Source organism: Cajanus cajan, chromosome 4 (assembly GCF_000230855.2).
Source record: "Cajanus cajan strain Asha chromosome 4, NIPB_CcT2T_4, whole genome shotgun sequence".
Classification (NCBI taxonomy): domain Eukaryota; kingdom Viridiplantae; phylum Streptophyta; class Magnoliopsida; order Fabales; family Fabaceae; genus Cajanus; species Cajanus cajan.
The window spans coordinates 57,845,000-57,858,483 of NC_138520.1; the positions used below are offsets into that span (position 1 = coordinate 57,845,000).

Genomic DNA, 13,484 nt, shown 5'->3' on the forward strand with positions numbered 1-13,484 from the left:
CTAGCGCAATGGAATAACAATTATCCTAAAATATAACCAAAAGAAAAAAATCTTAGTTAATGATGGAAACCTTAAGAGAGACTAAATTGATGTAGTTTCTCCTTTAAGCTTCTTTGGCGATCCTTTCATTTCTTGGACTCCTTCAAGCTTCTTCAATGACTTTCATTGATGTTAGAAGTCATTTCTAACACACAAGCGAAGGTAGAAGCTCTCTTAGGTGATGACACACTCTTGAAGAGTGATAAGTCTCTTCAATTTCTCACCACACTTAAGAAAGAGTAAGAGAAAATGAAGAATTTTAAAAAGAGAAATAAGCTTTGAGAGAGAAAATTGGAGAAGAATTTTTGGCCAAATCTCTATAAAATGCTCAAAGTTGTGTACAAATGGTTTCATGCACCTATATATAGAGTTTAGGTAGCTTGGGGAAGAAGCTAGAGTCTTAGGTAGCTTGGAGAGAAAGCTAGATATCTAAGAGACAAGGAGACACTTAGATCTAGTTCCACCAATCAAAAACAAGCTCTAGGAGGCATGTTTAAGACATACAGGAGACTAGATCTAGAAGAGCCAACAAACAAGTGTCAAGTATCCTCTTGTCTCTAGGTGGTTGGAGAAGTAGTTACAAGGGTGGAAGCTAGCCAAGGTGACCAGCCAAAGTGTCCTTGGCTAGTCTTGGTCAAACAAAAACCAAGGAATTGGTTTGCTTTGGTTGACCAAATAAAGGTTAAACCAAGTCAAATCAATTCCTTAGGCCAAGAAAAGAAAAACAAGCCCAATATCACTTTTGACTATTTTCATACCTTTATTACTTCCACACCATCTAGAATGGCTATTGCCACACAATTATAATGACTATTTCCATTTCAACTACTAAACTCAAAAAAAAAAACTAAAAATGGTGACCATGAATACAAGGTCAAAATGAATATATTTCAATAAGGAACATGTCTCTAAATCCTAAAGGCATGACCTACAAATAAGGAAACATACACCCCTAAATACAAGGGTAAAAACATCATATACATTTAACTACTATATACAAAGAAACTGGAAACAAATTATACAAAGTATAGATAATAGAAAACTAAGCAATTAGGAAGAGAACACATATTTTATGCTCATGATAAGCACAACTTTAAGAAACATATCCCCTCTAGTAGTTTTTTCTAGCCTCATAACCATAGACCGTGTCAAATGTCATATAGTCTTTAAGGATGGTCCTTCATCAAGTTCTCATAACCATCACAAGCTAATACATAAATTCATTCACATATATTATGTAATGGACACAGACTATAATTAATCATGCATGTGGTGCCAACAAAAAATAATGTCGCATATTGCCATAAAACAAAATATAGATTAGCCTAAGAGTCCATGATGGATAATGCCTACAACTTTTATGAATACCATGAAACATAATTCATTCATCAAAGGGTCCTCATAATGCTTACAAGTTTTAAAAATTAAATTTCGCACATAGAACATGAAACTTACCATGTGAGACTCGCATAACTCAATCTTTTCTTAGCATTTTTATGTGATTCTCGAGTCTGGACTATATCCCAAAATGTCTAGTTTTTAACTTAACAAATGAAATTCTATTTGGTTAATCACGTAGAGAGAAATTACCTAAATATCAAGATATGTTCATACAAAAAATTTTAGAATTAAACAAACTACACCAAAACTCTCAACTCATACTTACAACCTTAACCCCCCCTCCAAATATATCCATACACATCCTTTTACTTTAATTCTCAATTCAATTTGTCAAATACTTATTGTCACTCATATTTCCAGTCATCATCATCAAATCATGCAAAACATTAAACCATATCAAAAGCTCCAATTTATGTACATATTTCCCTAACTCATTGCAACTTCAAGTCAACACCATTATGTTAATACACCATGAATCAACACATGAATGCATAGAGTAAAACAAGGTTAAATCATCAATTTATTCATATGCCTTTACACATTAAATTCATCAACCGAAAAGGCTTAGGGATCTCCTCTTTACCTTTATCCCTCATATATGCCCATATATTTTATAATCTCACTCACCTTTACCTAGAGTGACGATCTTGCAAATTAACACACTTCTTGCAACTTCGACTACTAATTTGCACCTCTCCTGATGGTCTCTTCTAGGTTTTCTCCTATGAATGTTATAGGTTTCTAGAAGATGCATAATAATGTAATCCATTTCCTTTTACTTCTTTTAAATGAGCCCTTAAGTTAGACCCATAGTATAGCCCAAAATCCTCTAATTTACCTCTATTTTATTTTATTAATAAAATATTTCCCTTATATTATATTCTAATTATTCTAAATTATTTATTATTTATATTTTAAGAAAAATGGGATGTTACAACTCTTTAGTCCCTTGTTACATATGTTTTTATTTTTGGGTTGTATAGAGTTGTTTCTCTATGTCTTGTTTGAAAATATATGGTTGTTGTACAACACCATTTGTAGGGGTTAAAACATTGTTTTAATGTTTTAAAATGATGTATAAAGGCATGAAAAATGTTACTGGGTGATATATTAGTTATTGGGACTTGTTTGCACATGAAAATGACTCAAAATGAAATTAAAGTTGTCAAAATCTACAATTGTAAGGTCCTACATGTTTGACAATATAAATAAAGAACGCTGCTCCAAATTGTGCTTTGGGACTAAATAATGTTCCTTTTTATTTATCATAACTCTAGAATTAATTTATTTGAATTTGGAATTGATAGGGGTGGCAAAACAGCTAACTCAACTCGTTTAGGCTCGACCCACTATCAACACGCCAAAAATGGGTTGAGCTAGGCTGGGTTGCCAAATAAAAATGGGTTGAACACCTTTTCCCACCTCACCTAAGGGTGGGTAAGAGGGCCAACAAGCCAGCCCACATAAAAAAATAAAATCTGGAAAAATGAGGAATTAGAAAAGGAGACAACTCGGCCAAGAGCATTTCAAAGGGATTAAGTTTAGTCATTCAACCAGATCATTTCAATATCACCAATTCATCAAACATGCACGAACAAAAGATAAAAATCAAACAATAGGTCTCATCCTAGTTAGCATGAGTAGAAATTGAGTGTGAAGTTGTTAGCCATGGGTGATTGTCAACATTCACTACAAAAAAAAAAGGATTTTAGCGACCACAAAAATCGGTCGCTAAATTACTTAAATCGGTCGCTATTTACTTTCGCGACCGAATTAGCGACCGATTTGAAATAGTTGCAAAAACCCTGGTCGCAAAGTTGTTTAGCGACCGAAATACTGGTGGTCGCTAATTAGCGACCGAAATTTTCGATCGCTAATTGGTCACTACAATTATGGTCGCCATAGTCTATGGGGACCAAATTAGCGACCGAAAAAAAGGTCGCTAAATCCGTCGCTAAAATGTGTTATTTATTTTTAAATTTTTAAATAATGATTTTCTTTTCTGTCACTAAGTCGGTCGCTAACAATTTTTAAAATAAAAAATTATTTTTAATTTCGGTCGCTAAATCGGTCGCTAAATTTTATTATTTTAAAAAAAAATAATTTTCATTTCGGTCACTAAATCGGTCACTAAGTATTTTTTTTTAATTTTTTTTTTAAATAATTTCTGATTCAGTCGCTAAATCGATCGCTAAATTTTATTATTTTTAAAAATAATTTTCAATTCAGTTGCTAAATCGGTCGCTAAATTTTATTATAATAAAAATTAATTTTTTTTTCAGTCGCTAAATCAGTCGTTAAACATAATTTTATTTTTGAAAAAAAAAAACTGATTTTTTTTTGTTGCTAGGCTTACTTTATTTTTAGACATGATCGCTAATTTTATACCTTAAACACTATATATTTTATTTTTATTTTCATTTTGAACCTGTTTAACAATGAAACAATAACACTCGTACCAAAATAAAAAATAAAACAAGTTCCTTTGCTACAAAAAAAATTGATCCATATTTTACTCCAAACAAAGATAAACGTAAACTAAATTGCAAACCATTAAAAGAAATAATCCTCTAGTATGCAAGATGCACTCTTGAATTTAAAAGAAAAATAAAAAGGACAAGTATACAAACCACAATATTTTAACATATAAAAAGATGGTGCTTTACTACATCAAAAACAATATTGATAAGTCTTGGTTTGTCAAGTTACAAAGTAGACCAACACAACCCAACAGCTCAAATTGTTGCTCCTCTAATGCCATAATTCTTCTAATATAGACCCAGCAAAACGCAAAAACATATATACAAAGTAGTGTAGTTAAGAAGACAAACATGAAGAAGAACCGGTAGTTACGCTGCATAACAATCATGCAAGCAATTAGGATATACATACATATTCAAGAATGACACGTAGCAAATGATAACTGAAAAGTAATAAGAACAAAAGAAATAATGAAAATGAAGAATTCATCAAGAATGAACAAAAATTCAAGCTGCAAACTGAAAAGAAAACTAAGCCCCCTATATTAAGGAATCAACTTTATAGCTAGATTATATGATGCATTACCAACTATAATAACTTAAAAGCAAAATATAACACTTAAAACTAAAAAAAGCTGGACTGAATTTATTTATGTAAATCAAGAACTGCATTATTTGTAAAGTCGGCATTTGGTCCACTATTATTGCTTAATTAAAGCATTAAATTTACCCCTCTTCTGACCAACCTGGTAAATTTTGTTTGAGGGAACAAGACCAACATGAACACAAAGGGGGTGAGGAAATACGGCAAGGGGAGGAGGAAATACGGCAACTGGAGGAGAAGTAATGAGCCTTTTGTGAGCCCCTATATGATACATTATAATAGTTGTTAGAATATTAGGATTCTTATTCTTTTAGGAGACTTATTGTTTAGTAGTCTTATTTAGCTGGGCTAGTAATAAAATTCACAACAGTACTATTTGGCCTATAATATTATTATTATAATTAATTTTAAATTTTATTTTGCAAGAATTTAATTATAGTAAGAAATTAATACTGCTTTTTTACAAATTATTGAAATTTAAAATTGTAGTAAGAAATTTCAATTATAAGCCAAAAGTAAAATAAACAAGATATTTGAAATTAGAAAACCCAAATCAAACAGTAAGCTTTATTACTTGCTCAATTTCATGCCCCAATTAATGAAGAGATTTTTAAATTCTTCTACAAAAAATGCTTTCCCATTTTCTGACCAGCCAATTGATTAATCAACACATGATATTTGAAAGTTGACAAGTTGAATCAGGAAAAAAAAAACTACCTCTTAGTTGTTTGCTTAATGGAAATACACTCTTACTATTCTGCTTATATGATATGATACCACTAAATACCAGAAAAAAGCATGTTACAAAATCTTGAACCAACCAAGAAAAATGCAGGAAATGTTGATCTAGAAATGAAGATTAGAGAGAACTACCCATTTCTTGTTCATTCAAACCAAGAAGTATTTTTTAAATGCACAAAGTAGGTACCTCCAAAATATTTAATCTGAATATAATAATGAACATATGACAGATTAAGCCATAATAAACATGGGTTGCAACCACACACAAAAATTGCAGTAAAAAGGAAATATAAGATTAATGCCTATTCCAAATTGAATGACTCAATACCAACTATTGTCTCAGCATTATTAATTATTTCTACATATTGTCATTGTGAAAATGGAATTGAGTTAATGGTCAAGCTTACTCACTGCATATTTACATGCTCGGCAAAGAGATTCCATTGTTCTCATGTCCCAAGCACGACTGGCACCAAGATCAGTATAAACATGTTTTAGATAAACATGCTTCAAAAAATAAAAGAAATGATAGACGTCACATAAGCAATTAAAGACTACTTACATATCAAAAATAATCTTAAAATTTTTTGGCAGTCTGAAATCAGAACAAAATCATATTGAATAATGATTGATGTATCAGATAATAAAAACTTTAAAAATTGCCAACTTGCCTCCTCAGGCAAGAGCCCTTTAGGCCTGAGGCACTTCTATTTAAAAGAATGAGGACAGTGATGATTGAATTCTCGACCACATGGTCATAGGGACTCTGATGTTATGTCAAGAATCAACTATCACCAAAAGGCTTAAATTGATGGTTGAAGGCGTACAAAAGGCTTTATATCAAACAAGAATCATATAAAATCTAAAGTTAAAATTAATAATTTGATCCATCAAATATTCTGTCTCAGTTAACAGGCCACAACAAAAATAATGGAAATAAATTATTTCCATTATGAATCAAATAAACACACCATAGACAAGAGTAGTATGAAATGAAACATTCAAACAAAAGTGGCATGATGGAGTGCTCACCCATCAATTGCAGCCACAAGAAGCCAACCAAACATCCCAACAATACCATTTCCATGCCCTTTCACTTTCCGCGCAGCTGCAATGGCCACAGCCTTGTTCTTGAAAACTTGATAGAAATAATAGTAAATGCCCTGATAACATTTAAAATAAGCATTTAGATAACAACCCCACAGAAAAGCACATCACGTATCACATTTTAGACATGTTTTGATAAACTTTTCATACACTTATATACCAGGGGAAAATAAAAAGATGAAATGAATAAAAATTTTCTCATTAAGTTATAATACAACTTATACATAAACTAATTTATAGAAATTCTCTCATTTAGCTTATACAAAAGTTGATTTTAACTAGTGGATAAATTAATTTTAACTTGTAAGATAAACTTAATCCATTTTAACTTGTATTTATTAAAAAAAATTATTCAAATAGGGCCTTAAGCCTTGAACTTTGCATCTTTATGAATGGTGAATACTGAATAATGGGCAAAGGCTATTATGGGGTATGGTTAAAAACTGAAACTTGATAACCTGAGAAGCAACAGTTCCAAGAAGAGAAGGCTTGAGCCCACTATAGAGTCCACCCCAACCCTCACTTCCGATGACCTGAAAAAGGGTCAAATATTCAATCAAGACACCATCTAAACAGAACCAACCAAAAGAGAAAAAATTGAGCAAAGTTAGAACCTGAAAGATCTGAAGAAGAGTGCCAGGAGTACCCAATCAACTTCACCAGATTAGGATGCCTAAGCTGCCCTAGAAAATTCACCTCCGTCTGCACCACAAAAACACACACACAAAAAAATTAACCAGACAAACTAAAATAAAAAAAGATGCAAAACGCAAAACGCAAAATGCAAGACGCAAAATGCACGAGCCACTCGCAATGTCCCTGCAGTCCCTCCTTGTTCAACACTTTGACCGCTACAGGTAGCCATTTGAGTCCCACTCTCACGTTCTCATCAATGTAGCCTTTGTAAACGGTTCGAACCCTCCCTCGCCGAGGATGTAGTCGCCGCGGAAGCTCTTCGTTATGGTCTCCAACTCGTACAGCGTGAACGCGATCACGTGCGTGTAGAGCAGTGTGAACGGTCGATTCGGCGTTTTCTAGGGTTTGGAGAAAGAGATTCGGTGCGGGAGGAGCATCCACCGGCTCCCCTGCGGTGTCAGCGGGCGAAGGCAGTGAGAGACACATTGAATTCAGCGACGAGGTTGAAAAATTAGGCACGATTTTGGTGAGGAAAGCGCGTTGAATTGGGAGAATGAGAAAGCGTTGGGGTTTTAAATTAGGGAAAAGAAATTGGTGTGGGAGTTAGGGTTTTGAAAGAAGGAAGAAGAAGAGGGAAGGTGAAAAGCGTTTAAAGAGAGAGAGAAAGGGTTTGAAATGAGAGGGAAAAAACTAAAATAGATTTTTAGTGTGCGGAGAGTTTTGGCACCAAAACTTATTTTGAGGAAAGTGACACAATCGCGCGCTCAAACCCTATCACCAAAACTGTTACTGTACTTATTTCCCTACCCCGCCCATTTCACAACTATTTATATTAAAATCATTCATTAATTAATTAATGACCATCACATTAAAATATTAAATGCATTTATTAAATTATATATCTATGGTAAATTGACTAGATTTATTTTGATGTAATATAAGATAGGATCCATTTTTTTAAACTTAAAAGCAAGTGTTTTTAAATAAATATTTAAAAATAACAATTCTTTAATTAGTAGATGAGAGTTATTTCTTTAAAAAAAACACAAAACTGTTTATTGAAAAAAAACAAACACATTAAAACCTAAAAAGGTACTTATTTTATTAAAATATTATAAGAATTTTTTTTAAAAAAATAGACCTATATTTTAAAAACTTAAATGCACTTTTATGTATAAAAAAATTATAATTGAAAAATTTTAGTCTTTCAAAATATTTCAATTATTATTAAACATGATATGTGAATGTTTTAACATATTTAACAATTATGGTGTGTTTGGATGAGAAATTTTACAAATTCAAAGAATTTCAAATTTTTGGTATTTGAATTATTTTGATTTCAATTTCTATCATTCTTAAAATATTTTGTTTGGATAAGTCAGTTCAAATTTCTTAAATTTTAAATTGTTTAGTTAGATATGATAATTTGATTTTATTATGATAAAATTAATTTTAAAAATATATTTTTATGTTAACATTTTTAAATTAAATTTTATAAAAATAAATATTAACTAATTTTTAAATCTTTAATAATTTTAAAAAATAATATTATATAATATTTAATAATTTTAAAAATATTTTTTAATATTCAATAATTAAAAACATGAAGAGATAAGATAAAATATATGAGTGAAATAAGAAAAAAAAATATGAGTAATTTCAAATTCTTACTTTTTTTGAAAATTTGAAATTTTACTATTTTAAAATTTTTTACAAATGTATGAATTTCAAATTCTTTATAATTTCTCTATCCAAACAAGGTATTTTACTTCAAAGAAGTTGAAATTATTCAAACAAATGAATTACTTAATTCGAATTTTTTATCCAAACATAGTATTAAGGTATTGAGGTAATGATTTATTTAATATTTTTAGTATTTAAAATGTTGAGAAAATTTGTCTTTTATCTCTCAAATTTATAACTGAATTTTTTTTAGTCTTTGTAATTATGAAAATAGGTTATACATTTCACATGGTATTTCACATGGTATCATTAAATAAAATAAAATATTTCAAAATATGGCTGTTGTTGAATCAGTTTCCCATGGTGGGATCATATTCATATACAATAATAGAATCATGTCTCCTTAAAGAAGCAATATCTACCTCAAAGTAGTATGAGCATAATTGAAAATAGATGGTATAACGTATTCTAATAAATAATTGATCTCATGTGTTATTAGTGTATATATTTATATATACATTTTTTATTTTATAATTTTTATTTATTAAACTAATGGAACATTAATTATATTTTATCAATTTTAGATTTGTTTGATAAATTTTTATTAATCCTTATATAAGCCAATTATTTTTAATTTGATCGAACTAGCATGTTTATATCAATTGAACTAGATGTTTAAGTCAATTTTGAAAATAATAATTAAAATAAAATAAGATTTATGAAAAGAAGTTTATTTACCTTAACAAAACTGGAAAGAACAATAAATTATGTATTTTCATATTATCTAATAATATAATAAAATATTAAGCATGATAAAAGAGAAATAAATTTCTCAAGAGAAAAATAAATAAATTTTCTAGATAAACTATTATTTAAATTAGTCTAATTTTTTTTATAAAAAAGATTCAATTAAAAAGATTATTATTTAATTTTCTTTTATAGCATTATGTTTCTCATTTTTTAATACATCATGATATATTAATTGTCCATTTTAAATTATATATTTTTTATTATTTTAAAAAAATAATTTTATTGGGAGGATAATGATTTTTATTTCTTATCATTAATATTTTTATCATTATAAAAATAATATTATATATTTTTATATTTGCTTTCAATTAAAAGAAAAATATTTTTTAATTTTTTTAAAAAAATTTTATTTAGCGACCGATTTTAATTTGGTCGCTAAAATTATTATAAATAATAATATTTTTATTTTTTTAGCGACCGATTTTAATTTGGTCGCTAAAGTTATTATAAATAATAATTTTTTTTATTTTTTTTAGCGACCGATTTTGAATTGGTCGCTAAAATTATTTTAAATAATAATTTTTTTTATTTTTTTAGCGACCAAATTAAAATCGGTCGCTAGTTATTATAAATAATAATATTTTTTATTTTTTTAGCGACCGATTTTAATTTGGTCGCTAAAATTATTATAAATAATAATTTTATTATTATTTTAGCGACCAAATTAAAATCGGTCGCTAAAAAAATAAAAAATATTATTATTTATAATAATTTTAGCGACCAAATTAAAATCGGTCGCTAAAAAAATAAAAAATATTATTATTTATAATAACTAGCGACCGATTTTAATTTGGTCGCTAAAATTATTATAAATAATAATATTTTATTCTTTTAGCGACCGAAACCGTTCCGTCGCTATTTTAACCAATAATTGTTATTTTAGCGACCAATTTAGCGACCGTTTATTGGCCACTAAAAAAATCGGTCGCTAATTCTGTCGCTAAATAAGATTTTCAACTAAATTGGATTCGGTCGCTAATTAAGTCGCTATTAGCGACGGAAAAAAATCGGTCGCTAATTTCGGTGGCTAAATTGGCTTTTTTTTGTAGTGATTACTCTCGCTCAAATAATTGTTTCGTCACTACTTCCATGAGTTGTGAAAGTGACGACCATGAGGTTTCACTAGAAGGAGGCATGTCATCACCATCGATCTCGAGAGGTTTTTCCATTTTGGAAACCCTAATTGTGGGGGGAGCACTTATAAAAAGGTTTCATAAGAAGGAATTGGTTGTCAAAGCTCTCATTTTCCTTATCTGCTTTTGCTCAAACAATTGTTCCTTCGCTGCTGTTATGAGTTGTGAGAGTGACAAATGATGAGGTTTCACAAGAAGGAAGCTCATTGCCATCGCACAATCTTGTGAGGTTTTGCTGTAGGAATCCTAGCCATGGAGAGCACTCACACGAATTTCTTTCTATTTCTAACTTAATTCATTTGTGTTTTACTATTTTAGGGAGTATCTCCATAAAAGGCTATGTAAAGTTAACATAAAAAAAATAGGGAACAAAATTAGGAGGGTTGGGACAAGCTATCATTTGGCCCAATGTCAAGCTTGTGGGTTAGGTGAGGTCGGTTAATGTTGAGCTTGGCTCACCAGTTTTTGGTGGGCCAACAGGTCGACCTACAGGTTGTGGCCCATTTTGTTGTCCTTAGGAATTAATTTGAATAGTGTATGACCATAAAAGAGTGACTTTTGACACTAATAAATAGTTATATTCATGATAGCCATGTTTTTATGTTTGGTCATAGTTCAATATTTTAAATTGTGTTTGAAGAGTTGAAATTTGTATCTTACGAATTGTAAAGATGTTAGAATTAATTTGGTTGAATTTGGGTTTGATTAATTTGAACTTGAACATGACTTGAAAGTGTAGTCTAGACATGTTACTTGTTGATTTTGTCATGACAATCCTATTTCATTTATGAATGCATAAGTTGGGGTGTGATATTAGGATTCCTAAATTGATGATGTTGTGGTATAATGCACTTTATATACTTTTAAATCTATAACAAACAATGTAGAAAATTTACCTCATTTTAGTGCAAAGGATGAGTGTAGTATATGCATAAATGATAGGTACAAGTGTTGGCATGTTTTGTTAACTTATTCAACTAGTTTTGACATGTTATGATGATTAAACATAAAGGAAACTTGGAAGAGAAAAAAACTAGCTAGTTGTCTTGCAATCTAAAATCGGGGAAATGTGTTTAAAGCTTACAAAGTGTCCAAAATTGCTAAGAATAGATACCTAATATGTAGTATAGGTAACTCAAGAAGTTTTGGATGATTTAGTGCTCAAAATAATGAGTTATGGCCCTTGAAAATTGACTATAAACACCTTGAGCAAAAGTGACATTTTCATACTTTAAAACTTATCGAAAACTAAGTTAAAGAATAATGAGTTGAAGAATGAAGTCATAAAGTTATTTCATTTAAGTATATCAAATTTAAGAACTCTTAAAGACGAACTAGGTGACTTAAAACAATAAGAATGCTTGACTTAACTAGAATAGTCTTTGTTGGCTAATGTGCATGAATTATTTAATAGTTTATTGGGTGAAGTGAAATTAAATCTCACATAAGTTATGAGGTCAAAAGAATTCATCAAGAAGAGAAGTGTAAATTACTAAAATCAAATCAAGACATTATTCCCTTCATGTGGTTTTAAGTCTTAAGGAAAGCGAACTACTTTTTAAGTATAATAAATTTGTAAATTTATATGTATAACTTTTAATTGAAACTAGAATTTTAATTATAATCTAATACAAGTAGATTATTTCAAAGTGCATTTTAGGAGAATAAAATTTAAAAGATCAATATATAGGTCATGTTTTAAACCCCTTCCATGGTGAAGGAGACAAACTTCAACTGAGAAATAAAATGATCAAAACCAAAGCTCTTATGAGTTCTTAGCTTGCATTATGACAATCCATGATCAAATATAAGGTTTCAAATGTTAATTCTTTGTATTTCACCACATATCCTTCAATTTGTGATTATGACAAAGAAGTTGCCCATATTTCAAATAAGAAAAGGAAAAAAGTTTAGATAAAATGAGGATATTGAAGGCAAGAGCATCTAACAAATGTTTTCAAAATCAATGCATTTTTTTTCTCAAAATCAACAAAAATCCACTAGCAAATGGAAATAATTTAATATTAATTAATATAATTCATTTATAAATAATTTAATATTAATTAATATCATTCATTTAGAAGTAATTTAAATTAATTAATTAATAGGGCTCAAGATAACATGACATCATAATGGAGAAAGTTAATGTTGATTTGACTTGAAAATAGTTGTTGTTCATGCTTATGTGTCGATAAATAATATTAATATTTTATACATAAATCTGTCATCTTCTTTTATTTTAATACTAAAATTAAAAAAAATGTTGTTTTCCACCATTAAGAAATGTTATATCCTTTAAAATTTATCATTTAAAATTCAAATTCAAAATGTATGACGCTTATGTGGGGGATTTATAACAGATTTACAACAATCATTTTTTTTAGAGGTATTTAACTATATCTACTCATAATTTTCTTCCTTCCAATTTGTGCACCTTCTATGTTTTGAATACCATCTCATCTATCTACTATGTTAATGAATAATACTTAGTTTACAATGATAATACGATCATAAATTAGCATACAAAATACGGACATTAAAAAGGCGCATGAAGATGCTTTCCAACAAAAAGGAGTATTGTATCTATGCAACACATATTTTGTTCTCTTTGTTAGGTTTTTCTTCTAATTATGATATTTTGTTCATTATCTGTAATAAAAATACAAATTTTATTAGGGTTGAAATTGTATATTGAAATAAGGCAATATAAAATAAAATAAGGCATAACATAATTATCTTAAAATTAATCTAATTAAGTAAGAATAATTATTTGTTATATTTTTTTCAAATGTGTTTTGTCTTGTATCATTTATCTTTTTTTTTTAATTATTCTAATTATAATTTAAGTTG

At 29.2% G+C, this 13,484-nt stretch overlaps 1 protein-coding gene across 7 annotated transcripts; it reads right to left on the minus strand.

Moving 5' to 3' along the window:
- Positions 1–3,993: 3,993 nt before the first annotated feature.
- On the minus strand, positions 3,994–7,789 carry LOC145956872 (uncharacterized). 7 transcript variants are annotated; one of them, XR_014433187.1, is made up of 7 exons: positions 7,174–7,789; positions 6,987–7,074; positions 6,831–6,905; positions 6,298–6,428; positions 5,677–5,731; positions 4,667–4,785; positions 3,994–4,294 (listed from the first exon to the last, which is right to left on the minus strand). XR_014433187.1 is itself a non-coding variant. In XM_083072664.1 (6 exons), the coding sequence occupies exons 3-6, from the start codon at positions 6,330–6,332 to the stop codon at positions 4,258–4,260; spliced, it is 246 nt and encodes an 81-aa protein (XP_082928790.1). In that variant the 5' UTR covers positions 6,333–6,428; positions 6,831–6,905; positions 6,987–7,789; the 3' UTR covers positions 3,994–4,257. The 7 variants fall into 7 exon arrangements, 1 of the variants encoding a protein (XP_082928790.1); XR_014433189.1 differs by having other exon boundaries at positions 5,677–5,772; XR_014433186.1 differs by lacking the exon at positions 4,667–4,785.
- Positions 7,790–13,484: the final 5,695 nt, after the last annotated feature.

Coding starts and splice junctions, on each gene's coding strand:
- LOC145956872 (XM_083072664.1), bottom strand. CDS start 6,332: ATGTTTGGTTGGCTTCTTGTGGCTGCAATTGATGG. Junction 5,732..6,297: donor CTTGTGGCTGCAATTGATGG/GTGAGCACTCCA, acceptor TCTTGGTGCCAG/TCGTGCTTGGGACATGAGAA. Junction 4,786..5,676: donor GCCGAGCATGTAAATATGCA/GTGAGTAAGCTT, acceptor TGTATCATATAG/GGGCTCACAAAAGGCTCATT.